At 33.9% G+C, this 27,454-nt stretch overlaps 1 protein-coding gene across 1 annotated transcript; it reads right to left on the minus strand.

The window, feature by feature from the left end:
• Window positions 1-13,975: 13,975 nt before the first annotated feature.
• LOC133296782 (lysine-rich arabinogalactan protein 18-like) lies at window positions 13,976-15,580 on the minus strand. The gene is made up of 2 exons (XM_061495839.1): window positions 14,954-15,580; window positions 13,976-14,299 (listed from the first exon to the last, which is right to left on the minus strand). Exons 1-2 carry the CDS (start codon window positions 15,575-15,577, stop codon window positions 14,219-14,221), a joined length of 705 nt encoding a protein of 234 aa, XP_061351823.1. The 5' UTR covers window positions 15,578-15,580; the 3' UTR covers window positions 13,976-14,218.
• Window positions 15,581-27,454: the final 11,874 nt, after the last annotated feature.

Consider the following 27,454-nt stretch of genomic DNA (forward strand, 5'->3'; position numbering starts at 1 on the left):
AAAAAACCAAGTGGCAGAAGCAACGGAAGGATAACAGCTCCACGTCGTGCTGTCACATCCTTCCAATCAAGCGGGAGTGGCAGTTTCAAAAAGAAGAAACCGTCAGAGCAGAGGACAGTTGCTTTCCCCCAGGCATTTATGTGCAGCAGACGCTCTTCTCCCCCATATCCACCACTCAGCAAAGCCACGATCACCACCATACATAGCATTTTAGCCTTCCCATCCTCTCCTTCCTTCCTTTATAAACAAACACAGAACTATTATTGCAGTCCCATAATCTTTTCCCCTTCAACCCACAAAAATCCAACCTTTACTCCCCACTTCATCCCTCCTACTCAGAACCTTACACCATGACACGTCCAAAGGCCATTATACCTGTTGCTTCTATCTCCAAGAAGAGAACCTGAACAGGGAAAAAGCTCAAGCCTGAGCAAACCACAGTCGACCACACAGTCATACCAGAATGAGGCATAGTCCTCAGTAGCTCCAAACACGGAGATCTCGACCGATGGCTGACCGAGGATATAGTAGAACTGGATTGGGAACTTTTCATTGAGCCTCCCTCAAGAGCTCGCACCGAGTTCGTGACTGCATTCTTGGAGGGGATGAAGAAAGAAGATCTTCCAAAGCTCCTCATCAGAGGCGTGAAAGTAGACTTCTCCCCTGAAGAAATCAACGAAGCATACAACACTGCTTCAGTTCCTGCTGAACAAGATGAGTTTGATAGATACTGTGCTGGCCGAGGAGATGAGGCCATAACTGGAGAAGTGCTCCGAGAAATAGGCTCAGAAGGAGCAACCTAGGGAACCAAGGAATCCATCCCTAGGAAGCAACTCAAATTCGAAGCAAAGGTATGGATGCATTTTATTAACTCCCGTCTGATTCCTGTGAGCAATGACTGTACAGTAAACTGGGAAAGAGATGTGCTGGTCTTCTGCATCTTGACTAAGAAGAAGTTTGACGTTGGGAGGATAGTTTACAAACAACTGGTGGCAAATGCACCAAGAAACTCCCCCTTCTTTTTCCCTTGTCTGGTCACTGAAATGTGCAAGAGGTCTGGTCTAAAGGCCAATATCCCGATTTCGGATGAAATCATTCCAGAAGGGTCAGACATTGATCAGTCCACGATAAAAAGAATCAGAGACAATGAAGGATTGGAAAGTGATGAGGAAGAAGAAAAAGAAGAGAAAGAAGAAAAAGAAGGAAAGAAGGAAGAAGAAGAAGCTGAAGTTTCGGGCAATGTGAAGGAAGAACCTCATAAAACTCCAAGAAGGGAAAAACTTCCCTTTAAGAGAGCTCCTGCAAAGAGTGGACGAAGGCAGTTCCTAGTCGAGACAACTGACATGACTCAATGTCAAACTATGTTCGGTCTCGGAGCAGACCTTCTCGCCACTCAAGTGCAAGCCTTAGAAGACACAGTTGGAAGGGAGCTGCAATCCCTGAAGGAAGCCAGCTTGCTCATTAACAAAGAAAAGATGTCTCTATAGAATGAACTTGACCAGATAAAAAATGCTGGACCACTGCCTCTGAAAAGGAAGATTGAGGAAGGAGAAGGATCCTCAACCTTGCAAAACACGGTGAAAGACCTGGTGAAAGCAGTAGAGATGATGAACAAGAAAATGGAAGAAAGGGAGAAAGCCCACGAAAAAAACAGAAAAGACTGGAAGGAGGAGATCATGCTCTTGAAAGATGAATTGGTGAAGAACAAAAAGGAGGAAATTCAACTCCGATTGTATTACAGAGCTCGGGATCAAATCTTCGCCAGTAACTGGGGAGAAAAATTCAAGGGACAAACTCCATATCCACCGTTTCCAAATGTCTTCCCTCCAGAAGCAATAACAAATGCTCCGTTTAGCGGAGCAAGACAAGAAACTGGAGAGCATTAAGGGTCGCTACGGTGACCCCAGGTTCATTCGTTTCCTATCCTTTTTAACTTGTTTAAATCTGTTGGAATGAATGCCTGAAAGTTTTGTGGGGAAATGTTACTAACTTTGCTCTTAGATAAATGACTTCTGTGGTGTACTAGGGATTCGTCACCCTGTTCTATTTTAAAAATATTGTTTTTAATTTTCGTTAAGTTTACCGTCCTAAGTGTCCTGATCTACTCAATGATTCTTTTTGCCCATGATTTCGCTCCTTGAGATGCCCTAAAGAGTTTACAATTTCTAACAAAGCAACATAAGGCATCACTCTGATTTGGAGCAACACCATGCACAAAAAGCAGCACTCCAAAAATCGGACACTCTCTTATTCAGTGGACTTATTGAGTTACCAAGGAAAGAACTTCAGGCTGTTTAAGTAAATTACTCTGCTCTCTGGTTTAAAAAAAAAAAAAAGAAGGGTCAGCTCCTCTGCTCCAAAAATTTCGCTCAAAGAGCTCAAGTCATCAAGAGGAGAGCAAGAGCCGCTCAAAGAGCATGCTGTTGAAGGTCAGCCTTATGCAAAGACAAGGGTAATTGACTTCCAGTTAAAAGACCTGAAAAGAAAGAAATAGAGAAGGGAGCTAAGAAGTAAAAGAAGAAATCAAGCCAAAAAGTTCAATCCAGAAGTAACTCTGTGGGAAACCGACTAAAAGAGTGGAAGAGGTCACACACATTGAAGCTGGTGAAACTCACAAGTCAGATGAGTGCTCTAATGAAGCAATGGAAGGAGTTAAGTTAACTCTTCATTGATAATCTCAAGGAGCATTAGCCTGCCACAAGAAGACTGTTGGTTATGAAGGATCACTCGGGACGAGTAATATCTAGTTTTGGGGTGATGATGGTCCTCAAAAGTTGAGGCCTATTAAGTGTAAATTGTTTCACAAAACCCATGTTTGGTTATAAATCACTCCCTTCAACCTTCTTCTCTCCATATAGAGCAACTGTTTTGAATAGTGGACCAGAGCAATACCGAAAGTGGAAATTAAGGTAGACCTGGAGCAATTTTAACATTATCTTTTTCACATATGACTATTGGGTTAGTTTGCTTTGTTCAGGACACCTAAGGCCCATCAGAAGGAACCACAAAATGAAGAGAGAAGAATGAGTGTTGCGCATAAAGGAAAAGAAAAACCTGCTGTAGACAACAGCAGTCAAAGGAAGCAATGGGAAGCCGCCACGTCAGCCACAACAGAGAAGGTGGAGGTGCTACCTCTGCTACAGTACGAAAGCAAAGGAGCTGAGCAATAAAAAGCAGCCACGTCAGCTGCAGCAGAAGGAGTGGAGGTGTCTCCCTGAATCCGATACTCTTACTCACAAAGGGAGCCAAAAGCAAGGGGGACCATCTCCATTTAAGGCCAAGCAGGAAAAAAGCAAAGCTACCATTGTAGAGGATTTAAACAAAGCACAACCATTGATGAAAGGAACAATGGAGATCAAATGAAGAACCCTATAAAAGGAACAAGCAATCCTCATGAAAGGGGGATCAGCGCCCATCCTAGGACTCGTTATTTTTCTTTGTTTTTTTTCTTTTTGTAAAAATGCTCACTAGGAGCTAACTTTCTCTAAGTAGGTGAGGGTTCCATAGAAGTAATCCTTTTTGTCTTAGGATAACTTTGTACGGAACACATATTTTATAAATGAATTTTGAGTTGCTCTTTGGTTTAATTTATTGATTTTGTGAAACCCTTTGGGCTGACAACCTCATCCAGGGACCACTCGGTTGATGAAACACTGACAAAGGCGTGTGGAGCATTATCAAGATCCTGGGGTAGTTTAGCCTGAAGAAAGGAGGGAGAAACACCTGGAATGGGGAGCACTGCCATGTGAATCCATGCTCTTTTGAGAAGGCAACATGGTTTCCTTGCATATAACTCCAAGTACTATGGAGTAACGTGGAGAGTAAGGCCTTACCCTCTGCTTACCTATAGCAAAACAAGGGAAGGAGCAAAATCCACTTATAAATTATGCTACCAAGCAGGGTTAACCAAAGGGATGAAAACATGGAACCCGTGACACCTACTTGATTTTTTCTGAAATTAATCTTAACTCGAACTTCTATCACAACCTTATCCTCACGATAACTGAACTGTGTTTTACCAGCTAATGCTCTTACTCTCATTTCGTTGACTGCTCTTGAAGTTACTTAAATTGATGCCTTTTTATTCAATGACCGTGTTAAGCCATTCACTGCTCTCATCTGGTTCAGAATGGTTAACATTGTTTAACTAGCTGCCCAGAGATTGCTCTTCGTGAAGCTCAACTGAGAATGGTACTTTCTTTTATTGCTCCATTTTACAAATTAAGTTTCCTTTAGCGCTTCTTACTTCACAACTGCTCCCTGAGGACGATAAATCTAGGGCTACAATACCCTATATTGCTTGACACGTACGCTTGCGTATAGTTGAAGAGGGTTGCTCTTAGTCAGAGTATATTGCTCCTGTTGGCAATCCTGATTATTACTCTGCACTCTTGCTCTCTGAAAAAATATTCCCGAGCAGCTCTCGGTTCGACCAAGCAATTGGCGCCGTTGGAAAGATTGGTTGGAAAATTGAACTACCTCACAGTCACTCGGCCTGATATTTCATTTGCAGTTAGTGTGGTAAGTCAATTTCTTAATTCTCCATGTCAAGAACATCGGAATGCCGTCATTCGTATTCTTAAGTTTATCAAGGCATCTCCAGGAAAAGGCCTTGAATATGAAGATAAAGGTCATGTTAAAATTGTTGGGTACTGTGATGTTGATTGGGCTGGTTGTCCAGCTGATAGGAGATCTACTTCTGGGTATTGTGTCTTTGTTGATTTCCTAGAAAAGTAAGAAACAAAATGTCGTTGATAGATCAAGTGCTGAAGCAGAATACCGCTCCATGGCTACTACTACTTGCGAGCTCATCTGGCTGAAGCAACTTGTTAGAGAGCTTAAGTTTGGCGACATTGGACAAGCAACTCTCATTTGTGATAACCAAGCAGCTCTACACATTTCGTCAAATCTAGTATTTCATGAAAGAACCAAGCATATAGAAATGGATTGTCACTTTGTTCGAGAAAAGGTTCTTGCTGGTGAAATTACAACTTGTTTTGTACCCTCTAATGATCAATTAGCAGATATATTTACAAAGTCTTTGAGGGGTCCTCGAATAGAGTTTATTTGTAACAAGCTTGGTGCATATGATCTATACGCTCCAACTTGAAGGGGAGTGTAGATAGAATATATCTTTTGTATATCTGCAAATATCTATTTCTTGATTTCATTAGTATTTGTGTTAGGTTTGGGCTAAGCCCATTAGTGTGTCTATATATTGTACATCTTATATCAATTCAATACACACAGAATTATTTAATGTTCCTCTCTTCTCTTGTTATTTAACATTGTTGTTTGATGAAGGATGCCATGTGATGAAAAAAAATGTTGAAAGGGATGGGATAAATACTCGCATGCATTATCACTACGAAAAATACGAATAGGAATACCAAATTGAGTTTTTATTTCATTGTAGAATAACTGAAAAATAGAAAATAACTCAGACCGATTTTTCATTAAAAATAACCAAGTACATCTGGAATAATCATCAATAAAAGTAACAAAATACTTAAATCCTAAAGTAGAAGAATGACAACTTGGTCCCCAAATATCAGAGTGGACCACAGAAAAAGGAGAAACAACTTGACGACTTGGGAACATACTACGAGTATATTTCCCAAACTGACAGGACTCACAATTTAAATTAGAAAGAGACGATAAATGTGGAACCATCTTCTGAAGCTTTACAAGACTAGGATGACCCAGACGAGCATGTATAGTAAGAGGAGAATCCACAGTGGAGCAGGCAGAAGAAGAAGGAAACAGTTGATAGAGGCCCTGAGACTCACATCTTTTGGTAATCTCCTTCCCCGAACACCGATCCTGAAAGATGACAGAGGTTTCAGTAAGAAAAACAACACGATCAATGGATTTTGTTAAACGACTAACAGAAAGTAAGTTAAAAGGAGAATCTGGAACATGGAGAACATGATCCAGAGATAAATGAGGTTAAGAAGAACCGTGCCAATACCCTGTGATTGGACCAGAGATCTATTGGCCATAGTAATAGTGGGAAAAGAACCAGTGGTACAAAGGGAAGTAAATAAGGACTTATTAGCAGAAATATGATCAGAAGCCCCAGAATCAAGAGTCCAAGGGCCTAGAGAGTGTAACTGAGAGATTTCAGCAAAAGAATTACCAGTGGGAGCAATGGATACAGTAGGACTTGATGCTTGCTTCTCAGACCACCAAGTCACAAATTCATTAAGAAGAGCGGTTGGAGGTTGTGCAACGGAAGGTAACCCTGGAGCAGAGGTACTAGAGAAAGCATGAGCAACATGAGCATTTCGAGGAGGTTGAGGTGGCTTTCGATGAAGCTTCCAACAACGATCAACAATATGATTGGTCTTATGACAATGAGTGCATAATAGTTTTCCCTTAGAGAATTTACGTCCACGACCATAACCTTGAGCAGCAAGGGCAGAGGAGTCAACAGTATCCACTGGAGGTACATGCGTCATAGGAGGTGCTAGTGACGTAGAGGACTTAGGTGGAATCCTAAGCAAGGTATACATCACAGAATTCAGTGTATGAACTGTAGCAGATCCCAAAATTTGATCCCGGTTGGCATACAAATGGTCAGGTAAACCATATAAAATGAACAACATAAAAAGTGTATTATGTTGTTCCTGTTCCTTAGTAACATCACCAGTGAGGGGCAGAAGTTCGTTAAGATCATGAAGCAAACTCTGAGCTTTCCCTAAATATTCAATCATAGGATAATTGAAGTCCCGATGAGCAAAGGTAGTCATCAATTTCTGACACACACCATAGAGTCGCTGTGTATCATTGGTGTACAATGCTTTTTCCTGACTCCAAATAGCTTCACAGGTATTGGCAGGTCGAAAAATCTGCTTAATTGACAGATGAAGAGTAGCTTTAATGAGACTACACAAATGAGCATCAATCATCTTCCATCGTGTGCGCTCATTAGCCGCCACAGAATCAGCCTTAGTAGTAAGATGTGATTTATAATCCTGCCCATCCAACCAAAGTCGCAGATCTGACGGCCAAGTATCATAGTTTGTCCCATCCAATTTATCCACACTCAGCGGAGCAAGGATATAATTTGAAAAAGTAGCAGAGTCCGACTTGTTGCCAGTCGGAGACCCAGAAACAGAAGAGATAGGGGAATCCATAATCAAGATTAGAAAAAAAATCAGAAAGACAGATCACACAACTAACCGGTAGAAGAGGGATCTGTGCGTCAACTTAAAACGAGGTCCAAACACCAAAACAAGACCAGATCCAGAACCTACGCAGTGAGACGAGAAGAACGCAACCATCCACAGATGGAGAGGAGCCTCCACGCGTCGTCGATCTGAAGAGGGTGGCAAAACTTTCGCGCATGTGAGGGCGCGTGTGACCTTGTATGGGGGCGCGACCAGTGCCGTTGTGACTGTGCTGCCGAGACGAGCACGCCGGTATATGGATCGTCGAAAAAGGCCACCGGACGGTGGTGGTTGATGGAGCAGAAGATTTAACGAGGTTTCGGCGACTGTGCAGAAAGAAAAGAAACGTCCGGAAACTGACAATGAGACAGTTCCGGAAAAAAATTTAAAAGACGATGAACATTAGGTTTCACCAGGAAAAAAAAATCAAGGTTCCTTAGGCTCTTGATACCATGTAAAGAACCAATTCAACTCAAAAGCTTAAGCTAATGGGTGATGCTACATTAATAATTTTATATATCTCAATATATATATATATATATATATATATGTATTTCCATATTTAATTATGTTATCAATCTTATTATTAGTGTACTTAGCCTTCGATCAGCTAGTAGTATTAATATTTGGCTTAATTATTAGTATAAATTGTAAAGTTCACAAATAATTTTAAAATAACACATACATGAAAATAGAACATCATATATCAATCACTCAATGGAGACTTTGACTCCGGCTAAATTTTGAAAATTAGTCAGGCGATTTCAACGTGGCTAAAGAAACGTGGCTAGTTTGCAGGCTTATTTTCAAAATATTAGCCACATTTTAGCATGGCTAAATAATTGTGTCCCTGATTAAATTTTGGCCCTGGCTGTGTTGCTATGCTGGCTCCGCCATTGATAAAAACATTACCTTAAGGTGTTTTAACACATTATATCGTTGTTAGTATTCTCATAGTTGTGTAATGATGGAGAAAGAAGAGCTAATTTTAAAATTATTAACAGGGGAAATGTATATTCTTGTATTTGGGACACACACGTAGATGGAGATTCTTAGTTAGTCGAATGTGAGTTCCAAGTATATATGTGATTAAAAGAAATCTCAATTATAAAGAAATGGACAAAGTGGGAATTTTACAAGTAAAAGGATCTTTGGTTAAGACATATAATGTTAATTTTTTTTTCCAGTCAATTAAAAACATACATTCCCGACATTTCAGGCTCTCCCAATGCTTTGGAGTAATTTTTTGTGATTTGTGTTATCTGGATATTATTGTTTGTGGCTTCTTTTTTTTTTTTCGTAGCCAAGGGTGTGAAGGGCATGTTTCCGTGATTGGCAAAAAAATGTGAGTAGGGATTGTTGGATATATTAGGGTTTTATAAGAGTTATGTTGTAGGAAAAGTGATTGTGTAATGTTATAGAGATTCGTTTTGCGTGCTTTAATTTTTTTATTTTTTATTTTGCTTTAAAAAGTGTGAGTCCCACAAAATGTTGTGTGTGTAGGAAATTTTTTGATGTCATGTCATGTGACATGATAGATGTCATGTGACGGTGATAGATGCAAATATTTTCTTTTTTTGTGTGTCATAAGTGGACTCCATGTAATTTTTTCACTCACCGATAGAAGATAAAGACTCCCCTGCAACAGGAGAGTCACTTTGCCCATATATTAATAGGGAAAAATGTTTCTGCAGTTACTGTAGATAAATTATCTGTATTTATCTTCAAAATGACGTTGTTTTGATATTGAAATCTTAAAAAATTATAAATATAATGACTATTATAACCCTGAAATAAATTAAAATTACAAAAACACCATGATTTCCACCCCAAAGCGACGTCGTATTGGGCTTACTGCAGATAACTTATCTGCAGTAACTGCAGAAAAAACGAACTCATATTAATAATGAGGAATATGTTTTTATATGGGAAAACTATTCTTATGTCACATGACATAAGTTTTCTCTCTTACATATCCTTTGATAATTGTGCCACCTTTTTCTTTTCTTTTCTTTTATTTTTTCAGGTGGTGGATCCCACTAGTTTGTCTCTATGACATGAGATAACTATCTCTTTTAACATGAGATTAATAAAATCCTTTTTATATTGTATACAACAATTTTTTCTGATTAATAATATAGTACAAAGGTGAAATCAAAAGTGTCACATGTTTGAAAAAAAGAGTCATCACAATTTTTCGTAAAGGAAAATTTAAGTATAAATCATATGGTTCGATTTAGTTTTTGAGAAAAAAAATTAGTCAACTCGATTAAATCCGAGTGGGTTAATCAGGTTGTACATATATTTATATATTTTTTAAAATATTCATAAAGAGGCAAAATAAAATAAAAAATATAGAGAAAAGAAAAAGACGGATTTGGGTTGGGTTTGTTGATTTTTGACTCATGACCCAAACGGAGAATAGTTAGGTTTTACTTTCTGTCAATTTAACCCAGGTAACCAAACTGGACTATGCGCAGGTCTACCCGAACCAACGATCACCCTTAAATATCTCAACCATGACCTACCTCAAGCATAAATTCCTTACAGTTTCCATTTATTGACTACCAAAATCCTCGTTTTATAGGGCATTTTGATATGTCATTTATTCATCTTAAAAAATACCTATAAATGTAATATTAGTGTATAAAAGAATGTTTATGTTTCTAGACTTCCATATTCATTTTTTCCTCTAAAACTATAGCTTATTTTATAATGATAAAGTTAAATTTATTTGACAAAATTAGAACGTGTGCTTATTCAGGTACAATCAATTTAATATTACGATTTCAGAAGGAAATTAGAAATCAGACAAATTAAGACATATACTTATTCTGGTACAATCAATTTAATGTACTAGTTTTAGAAGGCACGCATAAATATTCAAGTTAACTAATATTATGATGAAATAATTTTACCTGTCAAAAGTTATAATTTTAAGTTAGGATGCAACTCTTTCTACTTATCCATACTAGCTCAAATATTACGATTCCATCTGACTCCAACTCCACGTTGAACTTTGCTAAGTCAGAATATTGTTGGCCTTACCAACAAAAATGTATGGAATATGGATTGAAATCAAATATTTCTAATTTCAAAATATAAATTATTCACACAATATGAATGTGGATACTATATCAGTAATATTGTAACTTTTATGATCTTAAATTAGTGTTTAATAATTAAAAAAATAATAAATTCTTGTTATTGATTATTTTGAGAAGCAGTTAATCAATTATATTCATTAATATTTATTTAAATAAAAAAAATTAAATCTATTATCATATATTAAATCAATCAATTATATAGCCAACGAATAACTCTTTGCCCAAAATATTGTAAGTTGTTTTTTGTTTAACATTAGCATGTAAATCAACTCATTGACCCAAAATACGATTTAGTCACCAAGTTACTTTAAGAATTTTCACATTAAATTAACTGAATTTTTATTTAAATTTAAAAAAAATGGAGAGTAATTTGCTATTTATGTCAAACATTACTACATAATTGATAATGTTTAATTAATATATATTTTTATAAAAAAAAATTGTTTATTTTCTAATTCAATAGATACCATGGTCACAAATTCAATTCTTTTCTCCAATTTATTGCATTTTGAAGCTTGTAAATTTTCTAGAATGTTTGTTATGAAAGGTTATACTTACCATTTATTTTCCTATCACCTCTTACAAGTAATTTTATTATCGTTAGATTAAAATCAAATTAATAATTACAAAATGACATCAAGTGAGATTCATTGAATTAATTTTGATCAAACCATAACAAAATAGTTGTAAGAAATGGTAAGTATAATCATAACAAAGTGGTTGTAAGAGGTGGTATGTATCCCAAAAAATAGTTTCATATAAAGGATGGAGTTGAAAATTATATACACTGAAATAATTTTTTTCTGTTTTACTTGAGAAATATAAAGGCAGTTAAAATATATATAAAAAATCATGACATTTTTTTCTTTTTTTTTTAAACAAAGTATTTTTTTTTTCATTTTATGCAATAATATATTTGATTTTTTGTGTAATGTAAATTCATTATTAAAATTTACATTTTTTTGTATATAGAAAATAATAATAAATATAAAATAATATCAGGTAAATATAAAATTAGTTATATTCTATTTTGAAATTTTTAAAACTTCTAAATTGTTTATATAAAATATAATATTTAATATTATCATGTACATCGTACATATACTAATTTGGTTTTCTTATAAGAACACTGTTTATATAGGTATATATCGTATACAAGTCGGTAGCATATAAACATGACTTAATAATGATGACCCAATTATCATACTTACTTTTTCAAGGTGCTCTAGTAAGCCAAAGATATTCTGACCAAAACATAAGGAAACAAAAGATGTGACATGGAGTAATAAAACTCTTTTCCTTTCCTAATTTGCTTATCAGTATACCGGAACCCTTGTGGGTCATGGATGACATTTGGTGATCACATGATCGTTTTATCATTTTTTCGGGTACATTTTTAGACATATATAGATAATTTTTTTTTTTCTTCAATATATAGATATTGTTTTTAGACATATATATGATCGTTTTATAGACATATAGATAATCATTCAATCACTCCATATATCGTAGATTTTTATAAGAGTTATGTTGTAAGAAAAGTGATTGTATAATATTATAGAGATTCGTTTTGCGTGCCATAATTTTTTTTTTTTTTTTTCAAAAAGTGTGGACCTCATAAAATGTTGTCTGTAGGAAAGATTGTTGTGTCATGTTAAATGATAAATACAAACTCCTATATCATATTATGTACTATTGACGAGATATGATATTATACAATATTTTGATACTTTAATTTAAAAAATATTAAATTTTGACATATTAAAAATCATTTTGATATTAAATAATATTTTTAATTTATATAATATAATATATATTAAATATTCAATAATTTAATAAAAAAAATTATAATATCTATCAATTTAAAAAAAAAACATAAGTTGTAAATATTTATTATTATATTTTTAAATTAAAAATCATTTATACATTGTAATGAGATTTATTTGATATTTATTTTTAATTTTTATTATATTTATTTAATAAAACATCGAGCAATTTTATGATATGTAATAAAATTTTAAATATTATAAATATCAGAACATATTAAAATATCAAAAAAATATCAAAGCATATGAAAAGCTAGGTGCATAGCTGTTGCGTAGCTGCTTTCCCTTAAAACTTTCAATAAATATTTCTAAAAAATTTCCGAATAATCTGCTAGACTTGGCATCTATTCAATTTGAGGTCTGGTTGAGTCCGTGACTCGAGATTGACTAGGCGATAAACGAGATACAGACAGATTCGATTCATCATTGCCATTTGCCAGTTAGCACCTATTTTTATTTTTATTATTGGTTTATTTTAGTAAAAAATTTAAATAAAATTAGACACCAATATTTTATTAAGATCAAGAAAAATCAACTAACTTCTTTAAAGATTTCACAAAAAAATTATATATTACTCGTTAACAAAGTCTTTCCATCAATTAGCACCTATACTTTTTACTCACATTTTGAAAATAATTTATAGGACAAAAATTAAATTTAAGGTACGTACAGCTGCATACTATTACTAGATCTGCATAAATATGACATGGTCATGTATAAAATTATAATTATATAAAGATAAATTAATGATAATAAAAAAAAAAAAATATATTAAAATAAATAATTATAATCATTAATTCATCTTTATACTATTGTGATTTTTCCATGACCATGTGACAATTCATTTTCACGGTTACTACAGACAAAAATTAAAGTGATTGTACGTACATTTATCTTCTGCCAGCTGGATGCAGCTTTCTGTTTAACTTTTGCCAATTCTATTTGCTCAAGGGGCGTGGTGTTAGAAATTTTTTGAATACTAGAAAAATGTAATTATTAGGGAAATGGTTGGAAAATGAGTTTAGTAAGAAAATGTAAAAAAAGTTGTTTGGTTGATCGAAATATTACCAGAAAAATTTATTTAAATTTGAAAAATTTATGTTCGGGAGAAACTTCGCACTTGTATTTTCACTTCTCCAGTTATCTCAAAATACCACATCTCAAGTGATATTCTGTAACGGTAAATTTCATCCAAAAATCAACACAAAATCATTTCTCCATCTATCCTATTTGCCTAGTATTTTTTTCAAAAAACCTGAACTAAACGTGATATTTTTTTCAAAAACCTGAACCAAACGTGATATTTGTCAATATCCACTTATACTTTTCCATCAATCCCAAAATAAATCTTCTACCAAAGACTACTTAAGAAAAAAATGTTTGTTATTTTAAATGATATAACTTATATCCTTTCATTCTCACGAATGAGTTGAGATCCATATTTTTTTTTATTTTTTTCTGTTCATTCTCTCTCCTCTTTTATCTATCTCTCTTACTTTCTCTTACTTTCTCTTACTTTAAATGACATAATTTTATATATTATAGATAAAAGTATATATATAATGTTTTATATATTGAAAAAAAAAATTACATTATTAAATTTGCTTTTAAAGCATACATTTTCCATATAACAGCTATATAACCATTTATTATAATCATTTTGTTTTGATTTTATTAATCTAATACAGTAAGAAAGAAATCATGTTATCCTATAGATACATACAACCATCCACTTATAAAAATTAACACAAAATTTAATGTATATATATAGGAGAAAAAAATATTTTCCAATAACAGGGAAATATATTTTTCCTTTTTTTTTAATATATATGCTATCAAGCCAAATCACGGTAGTGATGTGCGTGGATGAGAACAAATGGATGTACCGGTGTTCCCTGTGTACACTTCTAGCAGTCACAACGAGTAATGTAAAACCAAATCGAACGAAAAAGACCAAACACTGGTAAAGGGTAATAATAAAAACATTAATAAATAATTGTAGTCTGAAGGTAACAATGTAAATTAATGTAATGGGTACCCATAACAGGGCCAAAGAAGAATAAGAAAGAAGAAATAATACAAGAATATAATAACAGCAACGAAGTCTGTCTCTCTAGAGGAACAAAACAAGGCTAACACAGCCCAAAGCTAAAGATCCCAGCATCTTCAAGCACCTGATAGTCTCAGCTCCACTCTGCCAAAATAAAATAAAAAAACACAGAAATCTCAGATCCCAAAATTAAATATTTGAGCTATGCACAATTTCTTGGTCCGGTGTACAGACATACATATATAATTAAGCAAAAATAATTATCACGATCACGACAAACAAAGCGTGAAAATTTGACATTCAACTTGTTTTGTTTGATGAAAATATTTATATATTTATTAATCTGACTACATTTATTCAATTTTTTTCTTTTTTAGATTTAGCCTTTTTTATATTATTTATTAACATAACATTATAGCATTATAAAAAAAAAACATAAAATAAAAATTAATAAATGTAATAGATCCAATTATAATTACCCTTAACTTATACTTTAATCACATCGGTTTTTGGTCCTAGGTAATATATTTCCTGTTTTCCTTCGATTAACTCAAAAGTCATGCTAACAAAATCCACCGTCAATGGTGGCGCGTGGCCCACACCGTAACCCTACATTTGAGTTTGAAGTTACAGTTTGGGCTTGTAAAAACCTAAACTAAGTTAAAGTCAAATAAGCATGTCATGCCTGCAGTCAGAAACTAACACGAAAAATCGCAGATCTGAGATGCACATTGTTTTAAACTAAAGTATATTAAAAGTGGAAAGGACAAAGAAGAGACAAGAATGAAAGACAATTACCTCATCGTTTGAAGAAGATGCTGGACCAGGTGAAGATGCATCTTCGCTGGGTCCAGGAGCTCCTGTTGGTGGTGCTGGAGGACCTAGCAATGGTGATGGTGCTGGTGCACCCGGTTTCTTACCCTTCTTCGTCTTCTTTGATTTGCTCGGAGCCGGAGCTGGAGCCTCAGGGGTGGTTGGCGCCGCCACGGGTGCGGGAGGAGAACTCGCCGGAACAGTTGTTGGCGCAGGTGCAGGGGGAGATTTCGCTGGGGGTGAGCTCACTGGAACAGGAGCAGGTGGAGAACTGACCGGAACTTTTGCTGGTGGGGAGCTCACTGGTGTCGCCGCCGGTGGAGACGATGCAGGAGGTGTCGCCGCCGGTGGAGAAGATGTAGGAGGTGTTGTCGTCGCCGGAGCAGGCGCTGCAGCTTTGGTCGGAGATGAAGCTGGAGGAGCTGATTTGGGAGAAGCAACAGGAGCTGGTGATGTTGGTTTGGAAGGGGCTTGGACCGGTGATGAAACTGGAGTGGCTGCAGCTGGAGTTGCCGGTGAGTTAGACGGGGAAGCAGCCGGTGACTGGCCTCCGACGCCGGCGACCACAATGCAGATCAATGCGAGAGAGAGCACGCTGTTACGATCCATTTTGTAAATCACACCGTTAAGAGTTGAGAAAGAGTGAGAGAGTGTGAGAGAGAGTTGGGACCAAAGATGTGTGGCGAAGGGTTTATATAGGCAGTGTCGTCATTTGATGCCGTTGTTGGAAAGAACAGATTTGTACCGATTCATCAGGACCGCTGATTATTAACTGGGTCCCATGATGTCATGTATCAAGTTAACCGTTGGATCAACGTGTCTGAGGTAGGGTACAGCACCGGGTTTCGAATCTATGATATGATCTGTGATATTGTAATATAATAATTACCAACTGTTAATCTGTAAAAGGAAATTAGCCAAGAAAAAAGGTATTACTAACTAAGAGAGATTTTCATTTTAAAATATTAATAGAAATCTTCTCAATTGATTAAAGTAATAAAAAGCACAGTTGTTTACCAAAGACAAAAGGGGAATAACATCTATCATTTTAAAAGATATAAACTTATATCATTTTAGATTCTAACTGTTTTCTGTCCATCAACGATTATAATTTATTGAATTAAAATTATTAATTAATTAATAATAAATTTGGCCCATTAAGTTTGGCCCAATAAATTATAACGGTTGATGGACGGAAATCAACGATTAGGATCTAAAAGGATATAAACTTATATCTTTTAAAAGGATAAATATTTTTTCCAAACAAAAAAACACAATCTTACAGCTATTAATTATTAAATACACGTATCTTTTTTATTATATATTCTTTTCAAACCGGTAAAACTTTATAGTTTATACATTTGTTAACGAATATATTTAAGGTTTCATGCTAAAGATGTAAAACATATAAAAAGTAAAATTATTAAATACATATGAAAATATTTTTTATTTTTAAAATACATAAACTAATATTTTTTCGAGTACTTATTTATATTAAGTAATTTTTAATTATTATTCTAAAAATTTAGCAATTTTCATAATTTTTTTATTCAGTAACATTTGATGAAAGAAGCATAAGAAATGTATGGACTATGGAAGATTTGAATCTGTGGCACATAGGCTTCGTCAGGAGCCAAGCATTGAAACTTGAAAGGTAAGGGTAAGCATTTGTCTTGTTCTATGCAGTATTATATTATTTCTTAATTTTCATAGCAACTTCAAAAAGTAACGCCATGAATTTTGTTTTTTAAGAACTAGTTTGATGTTATTTTAAAAAATAATTTGATTGGTTTATAAATAAAATAAAATTTTAATAACTCTTCTGTCCTTAGATAACTACAATGGACAGTTACTAAAAAAAATCAAAGATATCTTAATTAAAAATTATTTTATTTTAAAGAAAATTAGTCTAGATTTCTTAATTCTTTAAGGAATGAATTAAAAGAAAAAATATTTCCAAAATGTATTTTACTAGTTAGAAAATCCCAATTCCTTAAGTAATTATTTGATACCTAAAATAAATTCGAGACAGGCCACTTGTGCATATCTTAATCAGGGATAAATTATTTTATCTATCATTTTTTCTATCTACTTTTGTCTACCACTCTTCAATATGATTAGATCAGAATCTCAAAAAAAAAGAGTAAGATAAATGTTAAAATTATGATATAATAATATTAGAAAGTGATAGGTAAAGATAAACAAAAAAAAAATGAGAGATAAAATAATATATCTCCGAAAATAAAAAGCACAGTAGAGTGGCGGTTGATCCAGTCTGGAGCGGGCCCATATTGGTGATTTGCGCATGTGATATCGAAGAATTGATTAAGGCAGGTGACACAATGACACCTGAGCTAATGTGCTTTGTTTTGTGGCTTCATTACTCTACGTATCACCGATACGACATGCGACACGTGACACGACACGATCCTCTGACACGTCAATCTTAAAAAATTATGAATTTTGACACGTTGGGACACGTTTTAATATTAAATAATATTTTTAATATATATAGTGTATATTTTATTTAATATTTAATAATTTAACAAAAAAATGAAACTAAATTAATAATATCCATTAACACGTTATAAAGATGGAAGCTTTAATAAAAAAAATAAGAACTGAGATGAGAGAGATATATAATATCAGATAGAGAGATCAAATCATATTAGAGAGAGATCAGAGAGAAGAAGATACAACAAGAGCGTAATAGAAATTGACAACAATGATGCTGAGATGATCTCTTATCTACTTAAGGGGAAAAAATAAAAAAATAAAATTGATATGATCAGGTGAAAGCTTTATTAATATATTTTAACTTTAAAAAAAAAAATAAAAAAAATTACGAAAATGTCATTTGACCGTGTCGGACACGGTCAAATTCGCGTGTCGGAATGGTCAACGTGTCGGAAAAAGTCAACCGCGTGTCCGACACCGTGTCGGAGCGTGTCGAACCCGACTCTTCCTGTTTTTACAAATGTCGGTACTTACTTGTCAATACTCGTTTAAAACCTTCTTGTTTATTTGCTGGTTCTGATTTGGTGTTTTGCGCAGTTGGTGGTGTTGATACAGCTGGATTGCTTATGTGGGCCATATCCAATTCAACAAACCTGTAATCTTATGCCACGATACCATGTCCTCCAATCATTCCTCTAATATTACCAACACAACACACCACAACTAGCCTAGCACCACCGTCAACATGTGGGTCCCCCGCGAAAATGCCTTCTGTGACACCCTATTCTGATCCTCTGCGTAACATTTTCTTTTTGTTTTCTTTAAGAAAAACAGATTATAAAATTTTTTAACTTACAAGTTGATTGGTTTGATTCCAAATTATGATTGGGAAATTTCAAATAGATCAAAGTTTTGGTTTGGTTTTACAAACTAGACTTAATAACAACAGGTTTGTTTCTAGTCATTAGAGGAAATAAAGTATCGTCAATATTTTTGGTTTCCTATAGTATCTCCTTATTAAGAGAATAATCTTTAGATATACGGTTAAGCATTTAACACCAGAATCCTTCCTAACTGCATTTTTTTCATACATATAATCTCGAAATCGAATTCAAAATACCTAAAGAATTCAAGTTCCATAACCGAATACGTGAATGAATTAATAAGAAGTTATTTTAGCTTAATCAGTGATTTTAAGTTTGAATTCCTAAAAATATAACTGTGTTGAAATTTAATGAGAAGAGCTTTATCATATACATAATACTACCTGACTTGATTTAGACTAATTAAAATTGATGAATAAATAAATAATATATATAAAAAAAGAATTTGAATCCCTCTTATTTCAATCAACATGTGTTGATAAAAGCAAGATATTGTCTAAAATATTTTAGACACTAATGATTGAAGAAAAATTATTTTAAAAATTTCTTATATCTATAAATAAATTTTCAAAGGACTGATTATGATAAAATTTATTTCATGTTTAGATATGTTAATCGAAAAACAAATTTAAGATAATATGTTTTGTTTGAATTACATAAAAAAAATCTTATTAGTTACTAAAACGGTATGAAATTATTTGTTTCAATATATATATGCAGCGTTTAAGGGTGGATATGGTAAAAATGCTCATAACTACAAAATAATCTGAAAGGATGATAATCAAAATGTCCAAAAGTCAGGTTTTCATTAAAAAAAAGAAAGATATTTTTGTGCAAATATTAAAAGTATAATCTATTTATTCACTAATGCCTTAACATAATAGAATTGATGCACAAAAAAAGCTTTTACCAACAACAAAAAAAACCCATTAAAAACAAATAAATTAATTATCAAGATTTTGGTACAAGATTTTTTATTTTTATACCAATATAAAAATAATCTGCTAAAAATAACTGTTATATATAATTATTCTAATTTATTAGATATTTAATTCATTAAATAAAAATAAATTAATTATCAAGATTTAATATAAGATTTTTTATTTTTATACCAGTGTAAAAATAATGATATGTTATTTTGCCTACTCTCATTTTGCCTACCTCTGTCTATCCCTTTTATTACCGTTCGATTATAATCTAATCCAACGGTCCATATTTGTGAAATAAAATAAACCATTTTTCTCATTTTTTGTCCTCACTTCCTCCCACACCCTTCTTCTCTTCTCCCCTTTCTCTCTACGCTATACCTATTTTTTCTCTTGTATCGCTGATGTCTATGCTCAGGTGAACGCGCAAGTGTAGCTATGAATCATTTAGTTTTGATATCTTTTTTGGTTTTCCCTGTATGCCTCATAAAATTAAAGGATCGAAGACAAATTGGGTCCCTGAGTTTTATTGCCTTCAAGAAGACTGAGTCGACAAGTTGATTGCTAAGTTATAACTATGATTACACAAAACTTGAAGCAATAAAATAAAGATTCAAATCGTAAGAAGCTACGGAGCACCATCAAATATCAAATATCCCTAATAATGAAATCCACCACGAAATATCAAGTTTGAGTTCGTTGATCTAAATTTTATATCTTTATTTCTTTTTAATTCCCCCTACATCGATATGTTGGACTTGACCGGCAAGTGTTGGAGAATCCATAGTGGCATTCTTGCTATTCAATTCAATATGAACGCTAATTGGTTTCGAAGCATTTATAATACCGTAGCTACACTTGCGGGTTCACCTGAGCCGCATACATGAGCGATACAGGGGGGAAATAGGTATAGCGTCTATAGAGGAAGAGAGAAAGAGGAGGAGAGACAAAGGGTGTGGAAGGAGGAAAAAAAAAGAGAAAAAATGATTTATTTTATTTTGCAAATATAAATGTTGGATTAGATTATAATCGAACGGTAATGAAAGGGGTAAGTAAAGATATACAAAATGGGAGTTAGCAAAATAACCTATCCCGTGAAATAATCTGTTAAAAATAACTGTTAAGAAAATAATAGCAATAATTACCAGTCACAATTTGATAAGATTTGACGCATTTTAGGCTTAGGAAATGACAGATAAAATCGTTCGTTTTGAACGTTAAAAATCTACTAACTTTAATATCTAAATTCTTAATGACAGATTTTCTATAACTTTCTTCCTTTTCTGTGTTTTTTATGGTAGGATTTTTTATTTTTTATTTTTTTTGGTAGGCGTAGGATTTTTATTTTAAAATATTGTTTATAATATGCTAGCTAGGATTATTTTTTAAAGCTCAAATGTGTCCCCGTCGCAATAAAAGTTACAGGATGAAAAGCAAATATCAATAGTAAGTGCATTAAGAAACGAAAGGAGCGGGAAAAGATATAACAATTAAGGGCCATGACACATGCTTTACAGCGTTGTATTAGTGAATAGTGACAAGCTGTCAATTATCAAATGCCCAAAGCTTATAATCTTATAGTATTTCTCTTTCTCATGAAGACTTTGCTTTTGATTTCTTATCTACTAAGGAAGACCATAATATCATATGCATAAAGAAGATTATTAAAGAGCGAGTGAGCAACATACACGCATCAGTTTTTTCATTTTTAAGATATCGATCTCGATCTTTTTTTTTTATATTATTATACAATAGTGGGAAGGACATTAATTCGTTGCTTTCGGGAGAAGGGAAATCTGATACGCATTTGAAAGCATATATATATATATATATATATATAGGTTTTATAAATCTCATTTAACATGAGATTTCAAATTTTTCTACACACCCTTCGATTTCCGTGCTGACATGGGTCCTACATATAATTTTTTCTAACACCTGGGTCTCACATGCTTTTTATCTCTACAACATGAGAATTGAATTCTCATTTAACATGAGAAAATCAAACCCCTATATATATATATATATATATATATATATATATATATATATATATATATATATATCTGGGAAAAATAAATCTTAGATTGTAGAAAAATTCTAATCTCATGTCCTAGATACACCTTTTTATGATGTGTGTAAGAAGGATTTGTTTTCTCATGCAATATGAGAAAAAAAACCACTATATATATATATGGGCTTATCTAGTCTCATGTTACATGAGAGAAGAAATCTTATGTTGTAGACACATAGTAGTGGGATCCACTATCTAAAAAAAAAAAAAATATTGCACAATTATCGAAGGGTGTGTAGGAAACAAATTTATCTCATGTGACATAAGAATAGTTTTTCCCTATATATATATGAGAAAAATATTTCTCAAGCTACTTGAGATATATTTATCTTCGATGTATATATATAGGGCTTATCGTTTCTCAAGCTGCTTGAGATAATCTTATCTCCGGCTACTACATCATAACCGTACAAAGATGGATCAATGGTAATAAAGGAAGAGAGAAAAAGAGAATCATAACCATTCAAAGGTGAATCAATTGATATAAGGAAATAAATAAATAAAACGACGTAGTTTTGGGGTAGCCGGAGATAAACTTATCTCAAGCTGCTTGAGAAATGTTTTTCCCATATATATATATATATATATATATATATATATATATATATATATATATATATATATGGGGCAGGTTATATTTACAAACTACACTATCTTCTCTCGGGAGAACACTGATTACACTATGTTCTCCCGGGAGATCATAGTGTAATTTGTAAAAATTTCAAAAAAAGTTTGTAAACGGATCATTTTCCTATATATATATATATATATATATATATATATATATATATATATATATATATATATATATATATATATATATATAGGGTTCGCTTTTTTGTAGTTACTGCAGATAAGTTATCTGCAATAAGCCCAATATGACGTCGTTTTGAGACGAAAATCATGGTGTTTTTGTAATTTTAATTGATTTCAAGGTTATTATAGTCTTTATAATTATAATTTTTTAATATTTCAATCCCAAAACGACATCGTTTTGAGAATAAATGCAGATAATTTATCTGCAGTAACTGCAGAAATATTTTAGTAATGTGAAGGCTCAAATTTTGTCCGCTGATCCCACTTATATCTAAAGGCTCAAATTTTTCAGTAATGTGAGCCATTGGATACAAGTGGATCAATGGTCAAAATTTAGTGTAGGACTTCTACCTCTTACACCGATGTGTAAGAATATCTTGCCCCATATATATATATATATATATATATATATATATATATATGGGTAAACATTTCTGCCGCCACTATAGATAAGCTTATCTACAGCTACCCTTTATAACTATGTTCTCCCGGGAGAACATAGTTATAACATTAAAAGTTGGTTTTGAGAGAGAAAAAAGCAACTTTAATGTTATAACTATGTTCTTCCGAGAGAACATAGTTATAGATGGGTAGCTGTAGATAAGCTTATCTAAAGTGGCTGCAGAAATATTTTTTCAATATATATATATGGGTAACTTAGATATAAGTGGGATCAACGAACAAGATTGAGAGTGTAACTTATACTCTCAATCTCAATCAATGTAAGTTACACTCTCAATCTTGTCCGCTGATCCCACTTATATCTAAGTTACCCATATATATATATATATATATTATAAAATTACAGCAATCAAACAAATGAAATAATAGTGTAAAAAATTTCTTTCGTTTCAAACATTTTTACAAAGGCACTGAATTGTGATAGCTCAGTTGGTAATAAGAGAATTAAGTAAGTGAAAAGAAAAGGGTCTCGATTCGATCCTCACATGCCATCATTGGAAGGAGTTTATATATCTTCATTCTGACTCACCCCGCATTTCGGATTAGTCTCGGCTCAAAAAGTCAAAACTTATGGAAATATCGGGGAGAGCCAACTCACCTTAAAGAGATAATTATGATTGGGATAACTCAAAAAAATAAAATAAAAACATTTTTACAAAGGCAACCTTTCTTTCCAAAATCTAGTAATCTAAAATATCATTAATTAATTCATTTTAAAGATAATTATATATATTTCATTCATTCATTCAGTCCCATATAAAGAAGACATTACAATATTTCGAATTAAAAAATTATTAATAGATATAGAAAAAAATTAATAATTTCAAAAATTCTCATGAATTTAAGCTTTCCTTCTATATTTCCTTTTAATTAAAATATGCTTTTTAAATTACTTTATTAATATAATTAACCATCGAATTAATTTTATCGTTGCTTCATTTAAATTCTCTCTCACTCCTTTAGTGTAGATAAAATATTATATTATTATAAAATACATATAAACAAAAATTAAAAACTACGATATTAATATAAAATTAAATGCATTGTAATTGATTTTAGCATAATCATGAAAAATTCTTTTCCTTCAACGTAACTATTAACAAATTGAAATATTAAGAACAGAACATCTTGCTTCAATTGTACTATCTTTAACATCTTATAGTAAATCATAAGCTTCTCTCCTTTTGAATAACCTGCAAAATGCATGGAATCAAAGTCAATTATGTATTTGTCATCCTACCTGTTAATTACATATCATCCCCACCCACCAAAAAAAGAAGGAAAAGAAAACAGCTGTATGATGTTACAAGATTAATCAATGATGGCCAAAGCACTGATGTATATAACACTTCTTAATGAAAGTACGAAACCATGTCTATAACTTGTAACATAAGAAGTATCATAACCATTTATTTTATTTACTTACTTTTTCTTGATTACTATAATATATATCAATATCACCAATGCAATATTTCAATGTTACATGCATTTTCATTTGCCCCGCAGTTTTTCCCCAAAAACGTCACATTTTTAAACAATTTGGGTTCTCGGACAAAAAAAATAGCTTAAATAGATGCACGAGGGCTTTTTGACCCTTTTGCCCCTCATTAATTAATTAATAACCAATTTATCCCTCCCTCAGAACTATCCATCATCCTGCCCCCATTTAGTTGATCAAGTTGCACGTTTAATCGACTAAATGGGCAAAATTCAGAAATTAAGAAACACAAATTTTAGTCGACTAAATATTCACCTTGATCGACTACATGTCGAGCACATTTAGTCGACTAAGGCCATTATTTAGTCGACTAAATATCGCGGAAAACCCTATATCCAAACCTCTCTCGGTCTCATTTGCAATATTTTCGAAATCAAAACCCCTCTTTCTCTTGTTTGTCAGTTGTGATCCTTCCATTCACCCTTCTATTTCATCCCACCATCTCTAAAGCATAGTAATTGTGAAATCATTGTCATTTCCCTTATTTTCTGATTTGTTTCCCCCAAATCCGAACCTAAAACCCTAAAATCCGATTCCTACCCCCAAATTCGTGTGAAAGATGAGCTCAAATCCAAATATGTATGTAACCATGATTTACTATGATGGAAAGCATTATGAAGGCCCAAACGGTGTTCAACTTGAAGGAAAAACGAAAATGTTGAATATCAAACGGGGCACTACGTACAATGAGCTTAAGGGGAGGATTCACCAAAAATTGGGGCTACAAGGCAGCCAGTGCGTTCAACGGATGATCGCCAGGGTAGAGTCTACAGTTGGTAAGGATGCTATATTCTACATTGGTAATGATATTTGTGACGATGAAGATGTGGAATGTGTCATAGATGCAATTGTGGACCAAAAATTTCAAAACTTTATTGAGATATATGTTGAAATAGACTGTGGGCAATCTTCATCTGCACCTATGCATGAAAGAAGACAGAGTGGTCGGTTTATCTGCGCCTGCGCCTGTCTTAAGTCAGATAACACTGAGGGAAATAGTCGAGGATGAGGATGAGCATGAGGAGGATATGGACAGTGAAGACGATGGTGAACCCGAGAGTGTTATTCCGCTGGGTGACACCTCAGATACGGACGTAGAAGGGAATTTTGACGTTGACACTAGTTTAGGAAACTTGAGTTCCCAGGTGATGCCACCACTCCGTGTTGACCCTGTTAGCAGTGGTAAGATAGTAAATTAAAGTTTTAAATGAATATGTCATATTTGTGTTATCAATCGTACTGACGGAAAACTCCTGGAATTTGGACGTAGGTTCCGATATTGAGCCGTTTTGGAACGAAAGCCCACATTATTCCTTCATTAATTGGGCTCACCCTAATGATGAGACGGAGATATTGTATGGCGACGATGACTTCCACGGTGGCTGGCATTTAGGGGATCCATTATATTTGTACCAGGAGTTTCGAACTAAATCTGAAATGCAACATGCAGTCAAATTATATTGTATGAAGTCTCATCGTACTGCTGTGGTGGCAAAAAGTGATGACCATAGATTTGTGATGAAGTGTCGACACCATAATCATGGTTGTCCCTGGTACGTGCGGGCTATGTTGCCCAAGAATGGAAATACTTGGGTTGTTAGTAAGTGGGGTAAAGAACACACCTGCCTAAACCAAGGCCTTACCCGGGACCATAGACAGCTGGATTCTGATGTAATCTGTGCAGCCATTATAAGTATGTATTACGCGATGTTTGGTTTAGGGTTTATGTTTACGTTAATTTTACGGTATATTTATTGACTGTGTTGACTTCGATTTTTGTATAGGTATGTTAAAAGAAGATCCATCTCTGAAACCAATTCTTATTCAGGAGAGGGTACAAAATTTGTATGGATACAACATATCTTATAGGAAGGCTAAAATGAAGGCCATTGTGAAGTTGTTTGGCGACTGGGATAAATCATATGCCATCTTACCTGGTTGGCTGACCTACATGACACAGATTAATCCTGGTTCTGTGTTCAAGATTGATATAGACGAGTGTTGTGACGAACGACGTGTCTACACCGATAAGGCTGTCTTTCGCAGGGTATTTTGGACTTTTCACCAGTGCATTGAGGCTTTCAAATATTGTAAACCCATAATCCAAATTGACGGCACGCACCTGTACGGGAAATACAAAGGTACCCTCTTGATTGCTACGTCACAGGATGGTGATGGATACATTCTGCCTATTGTGTTTGCCATTTTTCCATCGGGTGAGAGATTAGATGATTGGTTGTGGTTTCTTAGCCTGATGCGTTTCCATGTCACACATAGGCATGGTATATGTCTAATATCCGATCGTCACCCCAGCATCATCAGGGCTGTGAAGGATCATGCCGGTTGGCAGCCTTCATTTGCGTATCACGTGTTTTGTCTTCGTCACATTGGAAGCAACTTTAACACTAAGTTTAGGGACGTGGAACTGAAGAAAACGCTGATGAAACAAGGTAAGCTATTTTCATGAATGTGTACATGTTGTATGTAATGTTGTTTAAGTATAACTCATTCAATTTGGGTTTATTTTTTGCAGGATACATGTGTTCGAAGATTCACTTTGATTTAAGATTTCAAGAATTTGTCGACAGTAACCCACAAGTAGCCTCATGGATAGATCAGATTCCCAAAGAGAAATGGTGCAGGTCTTATGATGAGGAGGGCCGAAGGTTTGGTCATATGACGACTAACCTATCTGAGTGTATCAATAAGGTCCTACGGGGTGCACGTAATTTACCAGTAACGGCATTGGTCAAGATGACGCAAAGTAGACTTGTAGAGTATTTTGTCAAGAGGCGTGAAAAGATCCAAAAAGCAAAGGACAAAGGCTAGAGAATTGCAAAAAAGGTTGAGGACTTCTTACAAAAGAATGATCAGTTAACTGTCAGTCTTCGTGTCCGTGTTTTTTATAGAGACTTGCAGTTGTTCGAAGTCGAGGATGTCTACAATCAATCTACGCATGATGCCGGCGACATTATGAGGGTTGACTTGCTAAATCGTAAATGTCAATGTGAACGGTTCACAGCTAGACGATTTCCTTGCAGTCATGTGCTAGCGGTGTGCAAGGTTGAAAAATTGAACCACTATGACTATGTCGATCCTGTGTTCTCCATTACACAAATTGAGAAGGTCTATGCTGGACATTGGTTTCCAATGGGTAATGAGTTGTTGATTCCAGAAATAGATGGTCCAACTATTATCCCAAACGCATCTTTGGTTCGTGCACAAGGGAGACCAAAGTCTTCAAGGATACAGAATGAGATGGATTGGGTTGAGTCACAACCCACAAGCAGTCAAAGTAGATGTAGCATCTGCAAGCAAATTGGTCACAATAAACGTACATGTCCTATGAGGATTAGACAAAGTTGAACC

The sequence above is a fragment of the Gastrolobium bilobum genome, unplaced genomic scaffold (genome assembly GCF_033153095.1).
Source record: "Gastrolobium bilobum isolate Gb01-03AN ecotype WA unplaced genomic scaffold, APGP_CSIRO_Gbil_v1 utg41763, whole genome shotgun sequence".
NCBI lineage: Eukaryota > Viridiplantae > Streptophyta > Magnoliopsida > Fabales > Fabaceae > Gastrolobium > Gastrolobium bilobum.